This window comes from Barbus barbus (genome assembly GCF_936440315.1).
Source record: "Barbus barbus genome assembly, chromosome: 10".
Classification (NCBI taxonomy): Eukaryota; Metazoa; Chordata; class Actinopteri; order Cypriniformes; family Cyprinidae; genus Barbus; species Barbus barbus.
The window spans coordinates 18,511,754-18,530,824 of record NC_136738.1 but is presented as its reverse complement, the minus strand read 5'-3'; the positions used below and the strand labels follow the sequence as shown (position 1 = coordinate 18,530,824).

Genomic DNA, 19,071 nt, shown 5'->3' with positions numbered 1-19,071 from the left:
TTTTTATCTCGATTTATTAAAATTAATGGGATAGTTCAACAGGCTGACCAAAGTGCTTCACAGATGATATACACAGAAAAACAGATCAGACAAAATTTAATATAACCCGATAAAAAAATTACAAATAATAATAATAAAAATAAAATAAAAAATTATAATTAAATAAAAAAGGCCATATCACAGTAGTCAATACACTAAGGAAAACAAATACGTTTTTAGCAGGGACTTAAAAACAGATAGTGAAGGGGCCATTCTAATCTCTAGAGGCGGGGCATTCCAAAGTTGGGGCCCTGCCACTGCAAATGCACGCTCACCTCTGCACTTAAGCCTAACGTGAGGGACTACCAACAAAGCCTGGTCACTGGATCGTAGGCTTCTGGACGGAGTGTAGAGATGAAGAAGCTCAGAGAGGTAGACAGGGGCTAAGTTGTGAAGGGATTTATATACAAAGAGTAAAATTTTAAAATCTATTCTCTGACAAACCGGCAACCAGTGTAAGGATTTAAGAACCGGGGTGATGTTCATATTTACGACACTTTAAAAGAAGTCTGGCCGCAGCATTCTGAACAAGCTGAAGACGTGCAATTTGACCCTTAGATATACCGCAGTATAAAGAATTGCAGTAATCTAGACGAGATGTAACAAAAGCGTGAACAGCCATTTCTAGAGTTTTAGGAGTGAGAAAATGTTTAATTTTAGACAGTAAGCGAAGCTGATAGAAACTGGATCCGATAACAGAGGAGATATGCTTATCAAATTTTAAATGCTGGTCAACAAGAACTCCTAGAAAGAAAAAAAAGCAGATTGTGGAGACCACGATCAAAAATCGTCATAACGCACACCCCTGCCACAAGGCATCAACACTGAGTACACTTTTTAAGGTTTTATGCAGAAATGGAAAAGGTGTTTTTACATTAAGGTGAACCACAGAGTGAAGAAGAAAAAGAGGAGAAGGTCGAGCCACTTGAGGAAACTGAAGAAGATACAACCCCTACAATAGCTGTAGTTGAAAACATCCAAAACAATGGTCAAGAGTTTCTCACAATGCTGGTGGAAAATGTGCTGAAAGGATGTTCTGCTGAGTTACAGGACTTCAGCACTGAAACAATACCAGAGAGTAACTGTGCTGTGGTGACATTTTCCAAAACCAAGTGTAAGTCATGGGTTCTGTCCCCCAACACATATACTCTTCAGATGTACATGCAAAATACTAGCCTCTTACTAAGGTCTAAGTGTTGATCACCTTGCTTGTTTTCCTTTATTTCATTCCATAGATGCAGAACATTTCTTTGTATCCTCTCCAAGCAATCCAACTATTAATAAGAAAAACATGAAAGTCAGATTGCTTGAGAAGACTTCAAAGGTGAAAGCTGAAGGATTACCTCCGAGTTCAAACTCTGACTTAATCATGCTCTATTTTGACAAATTTGCAGAAGTAGAGGATGATGGGGTAATATGTGAAACGGATCAGTCAGCAATAATCACTTTTAAAAATCCTGAAGGTAAATAAAGTGGTTACATTTGATTTATTAGTTGAATTTAATTTTGTCATATGCATAAAATTAAACAATGTGTTTTTTTTTCAGATGTGCAAAAAGTCCTCAAAGAGCAACATCATATTAAAAAACAGCCTTTCAGAGTACTGCCTTACTATGATACCCTACAAACAGCTCTATATGGTAAAGACAGACCCACCCTGACACTTCCAGCGGCATTTATTGAGAAGATTGATAGAACTATATGGCAACACTTAAAGGAAAACAGGAAATCTCTGGATTCAATCAAGCAAGCTATGTCCTGTCATTTTTGTGAGATGGATTTTCATTCCTCAGCAGTTAACATCAGTCCTTCTCAATCCCTACTTAACAATGGTGTGCAGACAAGAAAACTCATTCAGACATGGAGAGAAAATGCCCTATCTGTGTTCTTAGCATCAATGTCTAAGTTTAAATCCACTGAGCTCCACATTCAGAAGGATGCATGGACAGACATACAACCTGAATTCGAAAAAGCAGTAGTGGGAGAGCCTGTCACACTGGTTCCCTATGTGGATGAAGGAACAATAGCTGTAGCCGGCATGAAAGAAGATGTGAACAGCATTGAGGGAATTCTGAAAGAAACTGTTAAGACAATCACCCAAAGAATTAAAAGAGAGAAGGGCAGTGAGACGGATGAAATCAATATAACTCCATCCATTTACAATCTTGTTCTCCATGATAGTCTGGAGCAGCAAATTTGTGACAAATTTCCAGAAATGAACATAACATACCATGTGCACAGCCAAAAGTTAACTTTCTATGGTCTAAAACATGAGGTGCTGGAAACAAAGAACGAAATACTGCAGGCTGTTCTTAATCTGATTCGTAAACCAGTTAAGCTCCACCAATATGTTTTAGATTTTCTGCACAAAAAGGATCTAAAGGAAATAACTAGAGAAATGTTTTTTAACAAAGGAATCTATGTTGCATTAGAAGCTGATGGAAATAGAGTTTTGCTTGTTGGGAAAACACACAAGGCCTTGAATGTTGGTGAGAACCAATTGCAAACAGATCTGGGTCATCTGAGCTTCAATGTAGAAGATCCCAGTCTTCTAGGAACATCAGATTGGCATGACCTTGTCTCACGCATAAAAAGCACTGTCACAAATGTTACAGTACAGACAACCATCAACCAGGTGGTGGTTTCTGGCTTTGTAGATTCAATCAACAATGTTAAACAAGAGTTATATAATTTTGTTCAGGAAAACTCTCAATTTGAGAAAACTCTGAAATCTCACAAGACTGTTGTCACATTCATAAAGGATCACAAAAAGCAAGATTGGTTTGAAGAGGTGAAAGGTAAAGTGAATGTGGACTTCAAAGGTGAAGACATCATGATCAGTGGCTCAAGGCTTTATGTCTCTAAGTTTGTGCCTCTGTTTGAGGACTTGCTTAGATCTGCGCATCACTGCACTACAAAAATAGTTAAACCAGGGGCAAAGAAGTTTTTCAAGGAGAAAACGTTTATGTGGGTTGCATATGCCAAGACAAATAATTGTTTGGTCCAGTTACTAGATGAGTATGACCACCCACATAACACAGTTCAATCACATAGCATAAAGTCTATTTATGAATGTAAAACACATGAAGGAATGGAGATTACAGTAAACAAAGCTGACATGTGTTCTTTTCAAGTGGATGCAGTGGTCGGTGCTTGCAAAGGGACCCTCCTACTTGATGGAGGTTTAGCAAAGGCCCTCTCAGATGCTGCTGGTCCTAAGCTTCAGAATGATTGCAACCAGATTGTCAAAAAACGGAAGTTAACAACAGGTGATGCTGTTCTCCTCGATGCAGGAGGCCGGCTGCAATGCAAGCATGTCATTTTAGCAATAGGACCACATTATAACTCTTCCAATCCCCAGGAGTCCGTAAAGCTCCTGAAAAAAGCTGTGAAGAAGAGTCTGAATTTGGCAGATCAAGAAAGCTTCCAGTCATTGGCAATACCAGCTATTAGTTCTGGTGTATTTGGTTTCCCACTGAACCTTTGTGCAGACACCATTGTGAAAGCTATAAAAGAGTTCTGTGATTTTGTTGAGGGGAATACACTGAGGAAGATTCACCTAGTTGACAATAATGAAAAGACAGTTCAAGCTTTAGAAGCTGCAGTGAAGAAAGTTTATGGGGTCAGTGCACTTACCCATAGCGTGACATCTGGAAGCAGTTCAAGCAGCCAGCAGCAAAACCAAAACCAAGCAAGTTCTTCTCCAAGCCAACACCAGATACCTGCACACTTTCAAGGAGCATCACAAAGTTTTCAGACAAAAGAAGGTTTAACCATCACCCTTATGAAAGGAAATATTGAGGACACAACAGTGAGTTCAATATACTTAATATTATTTGGTACTTATATACTTAATATTATTTGAAATATCAAAATGTCTTGATGTACTCGATGGGGTTGGTGTTTTTTTTTTTTTTTTTTTTCAACTCCAAAAGTTTCAAAGGGCCTTCTGCGTTTTTAGTTTTTTGTTAATTTTAAGTAAAATATTGGAGCATGATTTGAGCTAACTAACATCTGTAAATATCTGCTATTTGTACAGATGGACATTGTTGTGAACACACTCAGCAGTGACCTGAATCTCAGTGTAGGAGCTATTTCAAATGCTCTTCTCAAAGCAGCTGGTCCTCAGCTTCAGGTTCTGGTCAATCAGCAAGTCACAGGCTCTGCCAATAATGGAGCAGTCTTTGAAACAGCTGGTGCAAACCTGAAGAACAAACTGGTGTTCCATGCTGTTGTACCCCGCTGGAATCAGGGGCAAGGAAATGAGCAGAAGGTAACACTCTTTGATTGATTTTCAGTGATGAGTAGTTAAAAATAGGATGCTTTTAATAATGTTTTGATTCTCTTTATACAGGTGCTGGAGGATGTCATGGATAAGTGTTTGGGTCTGGCAGAGCAGCGTCAGCAGAGCTCCATTGTTTTCTCTGCCATTGGCACAGGAAACCTGGGGTTTCCGAAGCCACTGGTGGTCTGCACTATGCTGGACTCTGCCTTCAAGTTTAGCAGTAAAAGAGGTTCAAAGCATGTGAAGGAAGTGGTATTTGTTCTTCACCCCAAAGATGCACAAACCTTTCAGGTACCTGATGTATGATGTCATATCAGTCCTTTTTAGATCCATATGGAATTCCACATTCTGCATATTTTTGACACTTGGTACAATAATAATGAGTTATTTTCACCTCTCTAACATTATATGACATCCACAACAGATATTCACAGATGAGTTTAGCAAAAGGTTTTTGGGCCAGTCTGCCTCTGCCTCTGCAAGTAACCCGACACAGCCACAGAGCACAGGTGCTCAAAACTTTTTTTTTTCTTCTTTTTCTTACCCAAACCATTTATGCAGTCACCTCCAACTAACTGGGCTCAAGGTCATTTTAGTAGATGAGTGAATTCCCCTTGATTATACCTTTCTGTAATGTTTATTTAGTTCTGTTGCATTTTACAATGAAATTACAGGCCCCTTCTCAAAGGTCATAACAAAATCTGGGATTCATGAGACTACAGTTGGAGGAGTAATGCTACAGGTCCTGAATGGTGATATTACTTTAGAGAAAACTGATGTCATTGTGAATTCAAGCAATAAAGATTTTACAGCAAAATCAGGTAAAGTTACTAATTCTGAATTAGTAAAAGAGTGTAAATCCTTTTTATTACCTGACTTTTCAAGCACTTGCCTAGAATTGCTTGTTGCTTCATTTTGTAAGACAGGAATGATTGAGCTGAGAGTTAAAACAGAAAATAAAACAGATTTTTATCTCAAATTGTCCAGGTGTCTCAAAGGCTATTTTGGATAAGGCTGGTCCAAATGTAGAAACTGAGTGCCAGCAACTTGGTGAGAAGAATGTTTCAATATCTAAACAAAAATATTTAATAAGAATTAAATAATAATTGTGTTAAATATTATAAAGAAACTTCAGCACACAGAAGAGAGCATGTGGTGTCTTATAATTCTGGTTCATGTGTGTTGCCAGGGGCCCAGGCTAAGAGTGGACTGATAATGACTCAAGCAGGGAATTTGCAATGTAAAAAGATCATCCACATTGCAGCACACAGCGATGCTGTTAGGATCCAAAAACATGTAAGAAAGGCTCTAGAAATGTGTGCCAAGGAAAAGTTCACCTCCATTGCAATCCCAGCTATTGGTACAGGTGAGAACAAACTCAAATGTCAAATAATAATGACTGTCCTTGCGTATAAAGACAACATGTTAGTTTTATTTATTTTTTGACAACAAATTCACTTGTATTTATACAAATCAAATGTATTAAAATATTATATTTCTCAAATTAGCATTATAAATAAATAAGTGCTTATTATAAAATGTGACCCTGGACCACAAAACCAGTCTTAAGTCGCTGGGGTATATTTGTAGCAATAGCCAAAAATACATTGTATGGGTCAAAATTATAGATTTTTCTTTCATGCCAAAAATCATTAGGATATTAAGTAAAGATCATGTTCCATGAAGATATTTTCTAAATTTCCTACTGTAAATATATCAAAACTTAATTTTTCATTAATAATATGCATCGCTAAGAACTTTAAAGGCGATTTTCTCAATATTTTGATTTTTTTGAACCTTTGAATTCCAGATATTCAAATAGTTGTATCTCGGCCAAATATTGTGCGATGTAGAAATCTCAATTTCTAAAAAATTACCCTTATGACTGGTTTTGTGATCCAGAGTCACAAATATGTGATATAAGCTTTCACCTTACATTAACTTTAGCAACTCAAATTGTTACATTATCTTTTATATTGTCAATTCAAATCTTTCACTGAAAACATAAACACAGATTTTAGTCACATGACTTTGTTTTTCCTAGGACAAGCAGGGTTGTCTCCGGGTCAAGTAGCTGACTCCATGATGGATGGCATGATGGACATGATCAGAACAAATCCCCAGTCCACTCTAAAGCTGATCAGACTGGTGGTGTTTCAGGCCCAAATGCTCCCTGAATTCCACAAAAGAATGCAGAATCGAGCAACTGGACCTGCCAAACAAGAGCCGAGTACCTGGTCAAAAATCAAAAGTATGAATCACTTTCATTTCAACCTAATTTTATAGAACATTAATTTTAGGAGTAGCCTTTAAAACATTAAACCATTCATTGATAAAACAGAATAGTTCAGGAATACAATTCATGAGGTCATTCACAACAAATATATCAAATGCCCTTTGACTAAAGATATTTCTCTATTCCAATTTTGTGTATTTTGCAGCATATGCTGCTAGTGTTAAATCCTTCTTCACTGGACCATGGGAGAAAGAAATAAAACAACATGGTGGCAAAGACTTTGTCATTGAAGGCATGCAAGTAGATCCAGTGTTTTTTTCTATTTGTGGACCATCACAAGCAGACGTGGACAAAATAAAACATTTCTTAGAGGACATGATCAATCAGGAACAAGTGTTCCAGTCCATCACAGACACAGCGATACTTGCCTTATCGGATAAAGACCAAAAGCGAATCCAAGATCTGCAAAGCACTGTAGATGTGACTATAAGGCTGGAATACAAAGCCCATAAAGGTTCAGAAGAAACCCCTGGAGAGGCCACACTTACAGTACTAGGTCTCAGTCGGGATGTTCTAAAAGCCACTCAGGAAATCCAAGACATGCTCAAAACAGCCAAAGAGAATGAGATACTAAAAAGAGAAATGGATTACGCAAGTGAGCTTGTTGATTGGCAGTATGAGCAAGGTGGCCAATATAAGAGTTTTGATCTACGTACAAATTTAAATTTAGAAAAGGCCCTTAGCAGACAAGCTGCAGAAGTCAGAATTTCCTTCCAAGGCCAAACTTATCAGGTCACACTGCCTGAGGGTCCTGCGGTGAGCACCACTGGTGGAAACCAGATGAATATCAGACGCATTGACAAACTCAAAGGTATTTGCTGAACTGTATATAATAAGAAAAACAAAATGCATGAATTAAAATGAGTGTGTAAATTATTATGTTATATTATTGTAATACATCAAATATGTGAATTGGATGTGATTGGTCTAATTGCACTAGAACTAATGTTGTAGATATTAAAACCACTTTAAATTACTAGATGTTTTTCTCCATTAGCTACTGAAGATATTCCACAGCACTGGGATGCAATGGCGCCTAATGAGCTGCACAAAAAGTTTAATTTGCAACCTACCAGCACAGAATACAAAGATGTATTGAAGCACTTTCAGGCCACTTGTCCTAACAACAAAGTCTTTAAGGTATGTGTATTATTTTATTTTATTTTATTTATCTATTTTTTTCTTATCAGATGGTCTACAGAATTGAACATTAAACTTAGCTAACTGAAAAGTTGTTGTTTTTTCTCCTTAAATATATATTTTTTGAGCCAGACAGGCAGTACAATACATTGTAAATGATCAGGAAACAAACACATGGCAGCATCACAGACAACTCAGTTTCATACTTGTATCCATTATTGGAACGTTAACTGGTGTTTACTCCTGTTTTCTGATTGTAGATTGAACGAATCCAGAATCCTGGCATGTGGAAGAACTACCAGAATAACAAAAGCGTCATGGAAAAAAAGAATGGCCATCAAAACAATGAGAAAAGACTCTTTCATGGAACCAGTGAGCAGACTATCAGTCACATTGAAAAGCTTGGATTTAATCGTAGCTATGCAGGAAAAAATGGTTAAGCATTTACTACAATCACTTTAATTTTCACAATTCACCTTCCATGGTTATACTTTGAAGTGGTGAATATATTAATTTTTCATCTTACTGTTTAAATTTTTTTCCTTGTTACAGCTGCAGCGTATGGAAACGGCACTTACTTTGCACTCAATGCAAGCTACTCTTCTAACAACACATACTCAGTGCCTAATGCTCAGGGACAAAAACACATGTACCTCTGCAGAGTCCTTACGGGAGACTACACTAAAGGACATACAGGGATGCTTGTGCCACCTACAAAAAATGCCAACTGTGACCTGTACGACACGGTTGTGGACAAACCTACTTCACCAACCATTTTTGTGGTATTCCGAGATGATAATGCATACCCTGAATATTTAATCACTTTCACTTAGTCACTGAAAATAAATAATTTTACACATTGAGGCAGAGGACTTGACCACATCAGATGCAATCAGGGAAATTATATTTAAAAATGAATCTGAAGCTCCCGTAAAGTGTCTTATTGAATACCATTAAAACTGAAAAGAGCTTTAATTTCGAAACCTGAATGTGCCTTATAATGAATTCATTTTCTGTTATTTCTACTGTAAAGTTTACAAAATTGTTAATCCTGGTAATATGTTCACTGGATATGCAGGAACAACACAATCTTCAGGAACATGTAAACAAACTGCACGGCAAATAAATATCTTCAAAACGTGTTTTATTGTTATTTCTTACACCCTTATACAACAAACAACTGATACTTTTAGCATTCAAAAATGTTTATAGGCACAGTCCACAAGTATGTTTGCTATTCTACATGTTGGTTACAAATATAAAAATAAATGAATACAGTAAAATTTCTGATTAGTCCAGAAAGCACATTGATTGAAAAAATTGATCTTAGGAATCTTGAATTCCATTATAACAATCAAAATAATACATTGTGTTTTAAGTTTTAAAATCATATTTGTCTATATAGGTGTCTTAATATTTATAAACAAAACTTCAAAGTTTATGTACATCTGGACAGAAAGGTTGAAAAAATATTGGAAGTCATATCACCTCATGTTATTTCAATAATTAATGTATCGCACATGCACACACACATACAAATGAATTTAAGTGAAAATTAATGAAAAAAAAGGTATAGCATGAGGTCAACATCAGCAATGAGACACAAAATGAGGAAAGTATGAATTATGTATTCAAATCACTAAGTCGGTGTTATCACTAAAAAAATAAAAGTGGTTTCAACTTAAAATAATTTGTTACCCGGCTGCCTTAAAAAAAAAAAATGTAACTTTTTTTTTTTTTTTTTTTTTTTTTTTTACAGTGAAAGTGCTTAGGCTGTCTAATATAGATAAAAAAAAAGAAAGAAAAGGAAAGCAATAAGTTTGCTCAGTTAATTGGTGACTAGTTCTGCTAGTTTGTCTTCTTTAGTCCAGGGAGAGTGAGCTCATACCTGTTAATCAGAGAGAAAAAAAGTTATACATAAACATAAACCATCTTACTTAAACCTTACAAATTAAAAATTCAGCTGTGCAACAGAGTGTATTAGTGCCCACATTTTTAGTTGTATGGGTTCTGGAAGTATTTTTTCTTTTCATTTTTAATATAGGGATTTTTAAAAAAGTCTTATTTAAAGCATTATAAGCCATGAGCTGAATACAACCTCTACAAATGGTCTTTAAAGCTTAATAAATTGTCATTAAAAATCAATTTCTCTATGGAGAAAACTACGTTTTTATATCTGGAACCCAACTGTTCTTTTTAAAAGCCACAAAAAAAAAAAAACTGACTGACCACATTTACTTTCCTTACCATTCTGTGGATCCCTTGATCAGATCAATTTCAGACATATCAATCAAAACCTATTGAAAAAAAAAAAATGAAAATTTTTAAGTGACAGTCCTGATAATTAGAACTTGTTTTTGATTATGTTTTTCTTCATATATGTCCATGTCAACCCATGTTCTTTATCTACTTACCATTCCAATCTCCTTTCGCTCTCTTTTGTGAAGCATTTTATTGTTTTTTACTGCAACATCCAGCTTTCTTGTTCTTGCTTCCTCCATTGACACGGCAAACTCAAATCTGAGATAGAGAGTTATGTTAGAAATCTTAGTTAAAAGTTAATAATGAAAGTTAATACTAACAAAAGATAATGCTTGGTTTTCAAATGGAGAAAAATTTCTCTAACGTCTCATTGAAGACAGGGTTCACGGTCTTCTTTTTAACTGGAGTGCGCTTGCGGTGCTTCCACGTCTGATCAGGCAGCAGATACATGCGGACGTAAGTATCAGAGCCGCTCTCACTGCAGGAGAACAGATCCCTTGGCAGAAAAAGAATAGTTTTTATGATTCTCTGATCTGTGAAATCATTACAAGTTAAATAAAAAAGGAGGGATATGCGTCTCACTTGCAGCAGCTGACAATAACAATAAGCCGCTTCCTTAAGGTGGCATAACGCAATGTGAGTTGAATCTGCCCAAAGCTGCCCTGATGATTCAGGAGTGCCCTTTAATGAACATATGACCTCATAAGTTAAATCTGAAGACACAACATTTGTAAGCAGCACCAGATTGTACCTACTCTGGATAAGGGGTAGTGTCCGTTAGATCAAAGCGAGAAGAAGCTATCGAGTTCTCTGACAACAGGCTGTGGGAATCGTAGCGACGCATTTGACTGGGAGTGGAGGGGGTCGAACGCAGCGGCTCAGTGCTCACAAAAGTGCTTCGTCTGTAGTGAGGATATTCCGCTTGGAGCTCATTATAGGAGCTGACTGAAGATGGCATCGGTGCAGGAACAGTCTGTGTTCTGGAGAGTGGGACAGATGAAGTGGGCACTTTTGGGTTGCTCTGTACAGGCTGAACTGTAACTGGAGTTGGAGCTGGAGCTTGAGGTTCAGGATGAGTTTGGGGAGATGAGACTTTTTCCTTAGCCTGATTTGGTGGAGCGACAACCTTTGGTTCCAGTTTCTCCAAAGTAAGAATCTAATTGAGATGACAGATGTCAAGTAATTTCTATTAACCATTATCCCAGCAAATATTACAATACTATAGTCATTATAATAATAATCTGTGTCTTGATAAACAATAAAACATCTAAATATATACATCAAAATCTTTCATTGTTCTTCAGCTCAATGGTTCTAAACTAGTTGGCTGTGACTCAAACTTTGGACGCAGGTCTGTTCTGATTGGGTTGTGGATGGCAAGATAGCAAAATAAATAGACTTTTCGACTTTTAAAATGTAGGAAAAAAAATTCAGACATTTTTAGACGTTTATGCCAAATGCCAAAGTCATCTGTTACTTGGAAGAAGATAGTAAAGTTAGGCAGATGTCAACATGGACTTGCCCTTATCCAACAAAACCATGATATTACATAAGGTTAAAAAAAAACAATATAGGTTCACTAGCAATAAAGATAAGCATTGTTTGTGCCAATCAAAATGTATTGTAGAAATGACAAATGTGACTGTAACACTTTGTACAATTAGTTAATGCATAAGGTATTGTTTTTTACACCATTTATGAATCTAGGTTAATGAATTTAAATATACTACTGTTCATTTTTTATTTATATTCTTTAAAATATATATGAAGTAATTTATGCAAATTGTAATGTTGAATTTTTTTAGTATTTATTTATTATTATTATTTTTTTTTTATTGCTTGTAAAATCTAGGTGCTGAAGAAAATAAAAACAGCTGCTGTAGTTCACTCACTCACCCTGAGAACAGCTTTCATCTTGATCTGGCTGTTGGCTCCAGAGCGCTCAAGCTGAAAGCGCTGGTCCATGGTCATGTCGGATAGACTGAGCAGCCGGACCAACGGTAGAGTGAGTTTGCCCAGTGAGGATTTTTTCTCGTGTTCTTTTACCTGAGGCCACAGGTTAAAAGAAAGAGAGACATAATTTTCTATATATCATAATAATACCATGAGTTGTTGGTGTTTGTTATATAGTTGTGTGTATGGAGGAACAAGAATAGTTTGTTCTTTAATATTGTAAAATAGGTTATGGTTTTTTGATAGGTTTACCTCAACATTCAACACTTGGTTGTTCACACTGTGCACAAAGAATGTAAAGCATTCATCATAAGTCGGGTCTTTTGAGGCAAAAACAACCTTTCAGAAAAAATACAAATACAGATGAAAACACTCCAGCTTCTAAATGTCTGATTCACTATGTTTAAAAACTGGGAAACAGAGAGGATTAACATTAGAATTATATTCCAAAAAGTGAAATACCTTGCTTTTTTGACTTTGCTGATCAATGGAAAACTCCACCAATGAGTTGGGATCATTAGTTCTTCTGGTGAGCTGCAATTTAAAATGGACACAAATGGAAATAAAGCTCATTAATGTCATAGACATATTTTGATAATGTATATTCTAAATAACCTTGAGATATGGTTCCCAAACTTTTTGTCTTCCTATGAATTTTCATGGTCATGACCATGAATTCCCATGACTTTTTATTGACCTTTCCAGTCATTTGTGATTACAGGATCTACATTTTTTTTTTATTATTATTAAATCTGAACAGTTTTAATCCTTGTACCAATCCTTGGAAATGATATATTTAAACAATTATGCATATTAGTGTAAAAATGTCTCTAGGGAGACTAAAAAGTTCAACTATTTGATTGCAATGCAGTTAACGAATGATTTAGCTAGTGGTGCAACAACTATCACATTATGCCAAGAGTCGTTCTAGCAGCTGCAAAAAAAAAAAAAAAGCTTTTAATTTTGATTGAGGAGAGAATTTATAGAATGTGTGCACAAAATGTTTTTCACTTCTATGCCCTGGCCAGCAGATTACTCCACTAATAGGTCTGTGATCAACTCACACTGAGGTGTGATGTTATGATTATGAAACAACGACACTATGAAAAAGACCAAGAAAAAATCCTAATGTTTCCCCTTTTAATTTGCATGATGTATATGCGGTTAACATGATCATTTTCATAGTTGAACCAGTGGTAAAAACCAGTGAAACAGGTTGCTACAACTACAGAGAAGCAGAAACTAAAACCTGCACCTTGACGTTATTATGCTTACATCTGAAATGCTATGATATAATCTCTGGAATGCTCTATATTCAGTGCAAGATGGCAGGAGGCTGCATTCCAGACGCATGTGAAATACCTAGACATCTAGCTTTTTGACCCAACAACAGAAAAAGAAAGATTTTTCACCTTGTTTTGGAGGAAGCCTAATACACAAACTTAGAAAGGCTTAAAGGAATAAATCACTTAAAAATCATTTGGTCATCATTTACTCGCTGCCGTAGAAGTGCAAAATTAATTTATATTTCAGTTTGCTTCTCACAAAAACCTATCATATGTCTCCAGAAGACTACGTTTGGTATGAATGTGGTGTACTTTTATGGAACCCTTTCAGAGCTAGTAACTATAAATCACATTTGTTTTCCTCTTCAAGAATAACAACTTACAGATTTGGAACAACACTAAGGTGACCAAATGTTGATAGCGTTTTCATTGTTCCATTAAAACTATCTGGAAAGTATATTATTTTACCCATATAGTTTTCCTGGTGTTGATTCTGAGAAGTTTTTGAATGCGTTCATTCTTCCCACATAAGGCCAAGGACAATAGTGGCCATTTCTTACCCGAGATTCTTTAGGTGGTTTTCCATGCTTTTCATTATGGGTGAATTCACGGTGGTCTTTCTGAAGGCAAAGAAAAATGGTAAATAAGATACATCAAAAAATAACTTGTTCTCACATGCAGTTTTTGTGTTCTGATAGACTGACAGTTTTTTAGTTGTGCTCTCATTGTACATGTATACTCACAGGCAGATTAGAGGCACTATCTAAGTATATAGCCAACATGGCACAAGCGAGCCCATCTCTGGTCTGAAAGGTGAAATTGAACAAAAATCCACTAAAACACCTTCACATTCATTCCAGCTGAAATTTTACAGTTAAACATAATAATTAAAACAAACACACACAATTTTTACAGTACAATACACCCCTTAAATCACAGCAGGTATTTTAACCATCTGGCACAGCATAAAAATTATCTACACTATTATAATAAGCTTACCTCCTTCAATAGTGCTGGGTTTGCATGCAAAGAAAACCATTCCAATTTGATATGTATCTGACCAGTCTCAATGTCCTCCAGGGTGAACCACTGCAAATCAAAGACAGAACTTGGTGAACAACAACAACACAAATTATATTGTTATATCATAGAATATTTTAGCACTTTTTCAATGTACAGAGAAATTCTGATAAAGTCTTTGTTCAACTATCAATTAAGAAACACGGCAATTCTGATCTTTTTAAAGCTCACCTCATCTAATTCCCTTTCTTTCCTCACATCCCCACAATCCAGACTGTACCTGTAGCAGACAATCCAACATCTCACACAAAATCACATAAAATGGGCAAAATAGCAACCATGACCTGAGCAAACTCATCATTACCTGCCCAAAAAGTCATCAGCATCCGTGTCTTCATCATAAAGTTCCACCTCCAACTCTTGCCCAGGAGCTTCATGAATGACAAACTATTGAAAACAAATATTAATGCGATCACTACTTCCCATTTGAAATGACGTTGTACCAATAGACTGCTCAAAATTACCTCATAAACTTCATTCCAGCGAGGATTCAAAGTTTCTTTGATGGTCTTTGTTTTGAATTGCTTGTTTCCGACCCTCAGTACAGTATATGGATCTGACTTGCCCTTTACAAGTCCCATCATGTACGTGTCCTTTGCTACAAGATCCCGGGCCTCCAAAACATGGACCCGTACTACACCCTAAAGATGTTCACATGGTGTAACTTATTCTGCATTTTGAAAACAGAAATTTTTCTGACTGATTTTAGGAATGGGAACCAATTATTCCCAGTCTTACTCGAGGAAGGGGAAACTTCATTTGGTCAACTTTGACTTGATCAATCAAAGGGATACACATGCGATTGGGCAGAACCATGAGAGAGGCGATGATATCCACAATGGCTGATTCTGACATATGACTAGAGAGGAAATAGAGAGTCAGATTTACATGGGAAGGAGCACTAAGTATCACGTTTGTTTAGTTTATTGAGACATCCCTGGATTTCTCAGTGGCCACTAAAATTTGTAACTGAAAGATTTTTACAGGTAAAATCTATCCTGGGTGACAGAAAGAGAGGCTTAACACTGTCTCAGGAACACAAACTAATTCATCTTATTTCTAACTTTATGGAAAAAAGACAGCTTTAATCTTTAATAATCCTGTACTATTTACCCCTCCCTGTACAGGAGGCTTTCATGTTATACACATTTGTCTATATGCAAACTTGTATGATAACATTCCATGTCCTGAAGCAATTTTAAAGAAGTGTGGCTAGCTAGCAAGTTTGGTTTTTCCATTGTTTTGTTTAGCCCATCCAGCTTCAATGTGACTGAAGCTGGTTACAAGGTTGACGGCTTGATAACACAAAATTTAAAACATAACAGACAAAAGTAAGTTATTAAATAATGTGGCAAAAATACTTTGACACTTATAATATAGGATGTGTATTGAGAACTGTAAACTGCAAAAAAAAATAAAAAATACTACAAATATGCATGGAACTTTCTACTGTTTATTGAGTGACAGATAAAAAAGAATTAAAATCTATGAACATACCTTAGTCCTGGACCATCCAAAAGGTTAGTCATTCCAGTCCAGTTGACTTGCAGAGCCTGGAAATTTCATTTAAAATGTTCATGTTTTGAACTAATGAACTCATGACACTTTTATTATTTTTTTATTTTAAACTAGCCAATTGCACGTAATGTCCATACTCACAGGTCGACGAATGAAGAACATGGTGACGCCACCTACAAGGGGCGACTGGCCAATCAGAGGCTCGAGAATTACACGTAGCATTCCCTGAAGCTGAAAGAAAAAATAAACACATTTATAGTTGTTAATTGCTTCCATATTCAGTAACTTTTTGAATACATTAAGTTTTCTGTGCTGTGGGGACTCAGTAAAGGTCAGCAAGGCAGGTTTATTTATATAGTGCATTTCATACACAATGGTTATTCAAAGTGGTTTACATTAAAGAAATTAAAATAATCATAAAAAAGTAATCACAGCAATAAAAACAACTGACTACAATAAAAAACGAACTGGTCTCAGCAAGATTGATTGATTGATTCTTTTTTTTCTTTCTTTTTTGGGAGGAAATTAATACAGCAACTTTTTTCAGCAGGGATGCATTACTCTGATTAAAAGTGACAGTAAAGACATTTAGAATGTTACAAAAGATTTCTTTTTTAAATAAATTCTGTTCTTTTGAATGTTCTGCTCATCAAAAAAAAAAGCATCACTGTTTTCCATAACAATCAAGCAACTCAACTATTTTTAACATTGGTAATAATAATAAGTGTTTCTTTAGCACCAAACCAACAAATTACAATGATTTCTGAAGGACCATGTGACCCTGAAAACTAGAGTAATATCTGCTGAAAATTCAGCTTTGCCATCACAGAAATAAATTATATTTTAAAATAGTTAAAGAGAAAACAGTTATTTTAAATTGCAATAATATTTCACATTATTGCTACTTTTATTGTATATTTGAGTAAATACAGCCGTGGTGAGCATAAGTCTTTAAAGACTTCTCACGGACCCCAAATGTTTAAAAGGTAGTGTAAATCAAAAATGTGACCTTGCCTGACATAAAAGGCAACTCTTAAATTTCAACTGAAGAAAATCCCATCTATTATCATTAAATTCAATTATTACTGCACTAACCTGAAGGCCTTTGACTCCTACTTTGATGGCTGGTTTAACATCTGCATCAATGTCTACATCTGCATCATAACTACAGGAGATAAAAGGAAAAGAGAGCCTTAAAATATTTCAGGAAGATAAGGCAGAAAAACCATGAATTATATCAGTCAAATATGGGTTAGCAAGATAATCTGGTGTGAAAATGAAGTTTGATGTCATAGCTCACATAATGTTGAAGTCGAGGATGACCTCTCTCGTTTCCAGCTCATGTGTGTACACTCGTACCCCTGTAATAGTTGGAGCCTGAAATGCAAATACACAATTTTAAGCTTCTGTATGACTGCTGAAATATTTATAATAATTTGCTAATACAGTCTATTGCCAGTTAGGGGCAACCAGCCTCAGATTACAGAATTGCACCTTCTGTCCCATGTGAACTTTAGTAAAAGTGAAAGTCTTCAGATGGGGGCTGGACGATCTTACAGATGGCTGAATGTTATCAATGAGAAGCTTTTCCATGTACATGCCAAAGAACGGCCATGCTTGCTGAAGAATCTACAACAAACAAGTACATTTATAAACATGCAATAACAGCAAAAATACTTAAACAGTACAATGTATAACTCCCACAGGCAGACAAATTTATGAGATTTGCCAGCATATAACAGGTGCAAATCAATATTAGAGGCAGAAATCTTACCTTGTTGATCCAAGCAGCCTTCTCAACATCTGCAAAGTGAATCTATCAGAGACAGACAGATAGATAGATAGATAGATAGATAGATAGATAGATAGATAGATAGATAGATAGATAGATAGATAGATAGATAGATAGATAGATAGATAGATAGATAGATAGAGGTTTTTAGCACATCAAATTCCACATAATTCTGTTTTCCTTTCAGCTTATATGACAGCTAAAGGGATAGTTCACACCAAAATAAAAATGGTCAAACAGCAGCACATCTCCTGTGCTTGACTGAAGAAAGTTTGTCATACTGGTTTGGGATGACAAAAGGGTGAGTAAATGATGACAGTTTTCATTTTTAGGTGAACTACCCCTTCGGGGTTATACTGGAATTTGTAAACATGGAAATCATGGGAACTGTAGCAACATAAAATCAGCATACTATAAAATTAAACTTTACAGGTCCAATAAAATGGTTTTACAGCATAATCCATTTTATATATTTCTTTCAACTTTAGTAAAGGGTGTGTCAGGGCTTGGTATTTTGATTAAGAAACTCAAGCTGGCACCTTTGTGTGCCATGTTCCCAAAGCAACACAACAAGAAGCCACACCTCTTACAGTTCAACACCATGTAGTATAGTTTAGATGCTAAGTATGCATATAAACAAGTACAGTACAGTATTTCCCCACCAACATACTATTTAGTTTACCTCTTTAAAACTAATTAAAATACATGTTGCACAGATCACTTAAACTAATATTATTCCAGGTCAGTGAAGATTCCTAAAAGACCACCCACCCAAGCTGGCATGTTCATGGCTTTGAGTTCAGTGCTGATCACGTCCTTCTCGTTTTCCACAAAACCAATGGCTGTATCGATCCTCTGATCTTTCCACCTGCGGTTGTTTTTCCACATGGTCCACATCAGCATGCTCAGAAGAATCCAGCTGATGCTGAGTCCGAGCGAGCCGGTCAGGTACACGGGATAGCACAGGACAATGGCTCTCATCATGAACATCAGGAACTCCATGATCAACTGATTGACATCCTTTACACTGAGTCCCTCTGGATCTCCAGCAGAGATGGAGGGCACTTGACCCTCACTGGCTGCAGCGCTCATCGTGACTCTGGAGCCTGACTGCTGATTTAAAGGTCTGAAGTAGGTACGTAGTAGAAGTAAGAGCGTATGAATTCACGTCAGAGACGCATCGCCTGTCGATCGTTGTGCTGAGGTTGGTTTTCCTGGCTACTTGAGATCAGATCCAACCATTAGATCGAAAGAGTAAGCAAAAGATTTACCGAGACGCGCTCAGCATCCCTGGTGACCCGTCGCGTCCAGTTCATCTACGCGCTCAGCATCCCTGGTGACCCGTCGCGTCCAGTTCATCTCCATTAAACCAACTGTGATTCTGCAAGCTTTGTCAGTTTTTGCGAACTTCCGCGTTTCC

General features: G+C 36.4%; 2 protein-coding genes across 3 annotated transcripts in view; one reads left to right on the top strand and one right to left on the bottom strand.

Annotated features, from left to right (window-relative positions):
* Nucleotides 1-8,902, top strand: part of parp14rs1 (poly(ADP-ribose) polymerase family member 14-related sequence 1) — an 11,197-nt gene extending 2,295 nt beyond the window's left edge. Inside the window, exons 4-17 of the mRNA XM_079427025.1 lie at nucleotides 920-1,153; nucleotides 1,275-1,502; nucleotides 1,587-3,850; nucleotides 4,079-4,312; nucleotides 4,394-4,615; nucleotides 4,749-4,833; nucleotides 4,999-5,145; nucleotides 5,312-5,374; nucleotides 5,514-5,690; nucleotides 6,369-6,575; nucleotides 6,766-7,431; nucleotides 7,618-7,760; nucleotides 8,021-8,195; nucleotides 8,313-8,902. Of these exons, the coding sequence (XP_079283151.1) occupies nucleotides 920-1,153; nucleotides 1,275-1,502; nucleotides 1,587-3,850; nucleotides 4,079-4,312; nucleotides 4,394-4,615; nucleotides 4,749-4,833; nucleotides 4,999-5,145; nucleotides 5,312-5,374; nucleotides 5,514-5,690; nucleotides 6,369-6,575; nucleotides 6,766-7,431; nucleotides 7,618-7,760; nucleotides 8,021-8,195; nucleotides 8,313-8,593 (5,126 nt within the window). The 3' untranslated portion in view covers nucleotides 8,594-8,902. The remainder of the gene's footprint in view (nucleotides 1-919; nucleotides 1,154-1,274; nucleotides 1,503-1,586; nucleotides 3,851-4,078; nucleotides 4,313-4,393; nucleotides 4,616-4,748; nucleotides 4,834-4,998; nucleotides 5,146-5,311; nucleotides 5,375-5,513; nucleotides 5,691-6,368; nucleotides 6,576-6,765; nucleotides 7,432-7,617; nucleotides 7,761-8,020; nucleotides 8,196-8,312) is intronic.
* esyt3 (extended synaptotagmin-like protein 3) lies at nucleotides 8,889-19,071 on the bottom strand. Of its 2 annotated transcripts, XR_013784799.1 has the most exons (24): nucleotides 18,423-19,071; nucleotides 17,634-17,675; nucleotides 17,354-17,488; nucleotides 17,160-17,236; nucleotides 16,955-17,024; nucleotides 16,001-16,090; nucleotides 15,839-15,894; nucleotides 15,080-15,200; nucleotides 14,806-14,982; nucleotides 14,646-14,728; nucleotides 14,513-14,561; nucleotides 14,261-14,350; nucleotides 14,005-14,067; nucleotides 13,822-13,881; nucleotides 12,438-12,509; nucleotides 12,228-12,314; nucleotides 11,919-12,068; nucleotides 10,778-11,178; nucleotides 10,605-10,703; nucleotides 10,387-10,518; nucleotides 10,175-10,280; nucleotides 10,008-10,057; nucleotides 9,518-9,648; nucleotides 8,889-9,416 (listed from the first exon to the last, which is right to left on the bottom strand). XR_013784799.1 is itself a non-coding variant. In XM_079427026.1 (23 exons), exons 1-23 carry the CDS (start codon nucleotides 18,741-18,743, stop codon nucleotides 9,609-9,611), a joined length of 2,571 nt encoding a protein of 856 aa, XP_079283152.1. In that variant the 5' UTR covers nucleotides 18,744-19,071; the 3' UTR covers nucleotides 8,889-9,608. The 2 variants fall into 2 exon arrangements, 1 of the variants encoding a protein (XP_079283152.1); XM_079427026.1 differs by having other exon boundaries at nucleotides 8,889-9,648.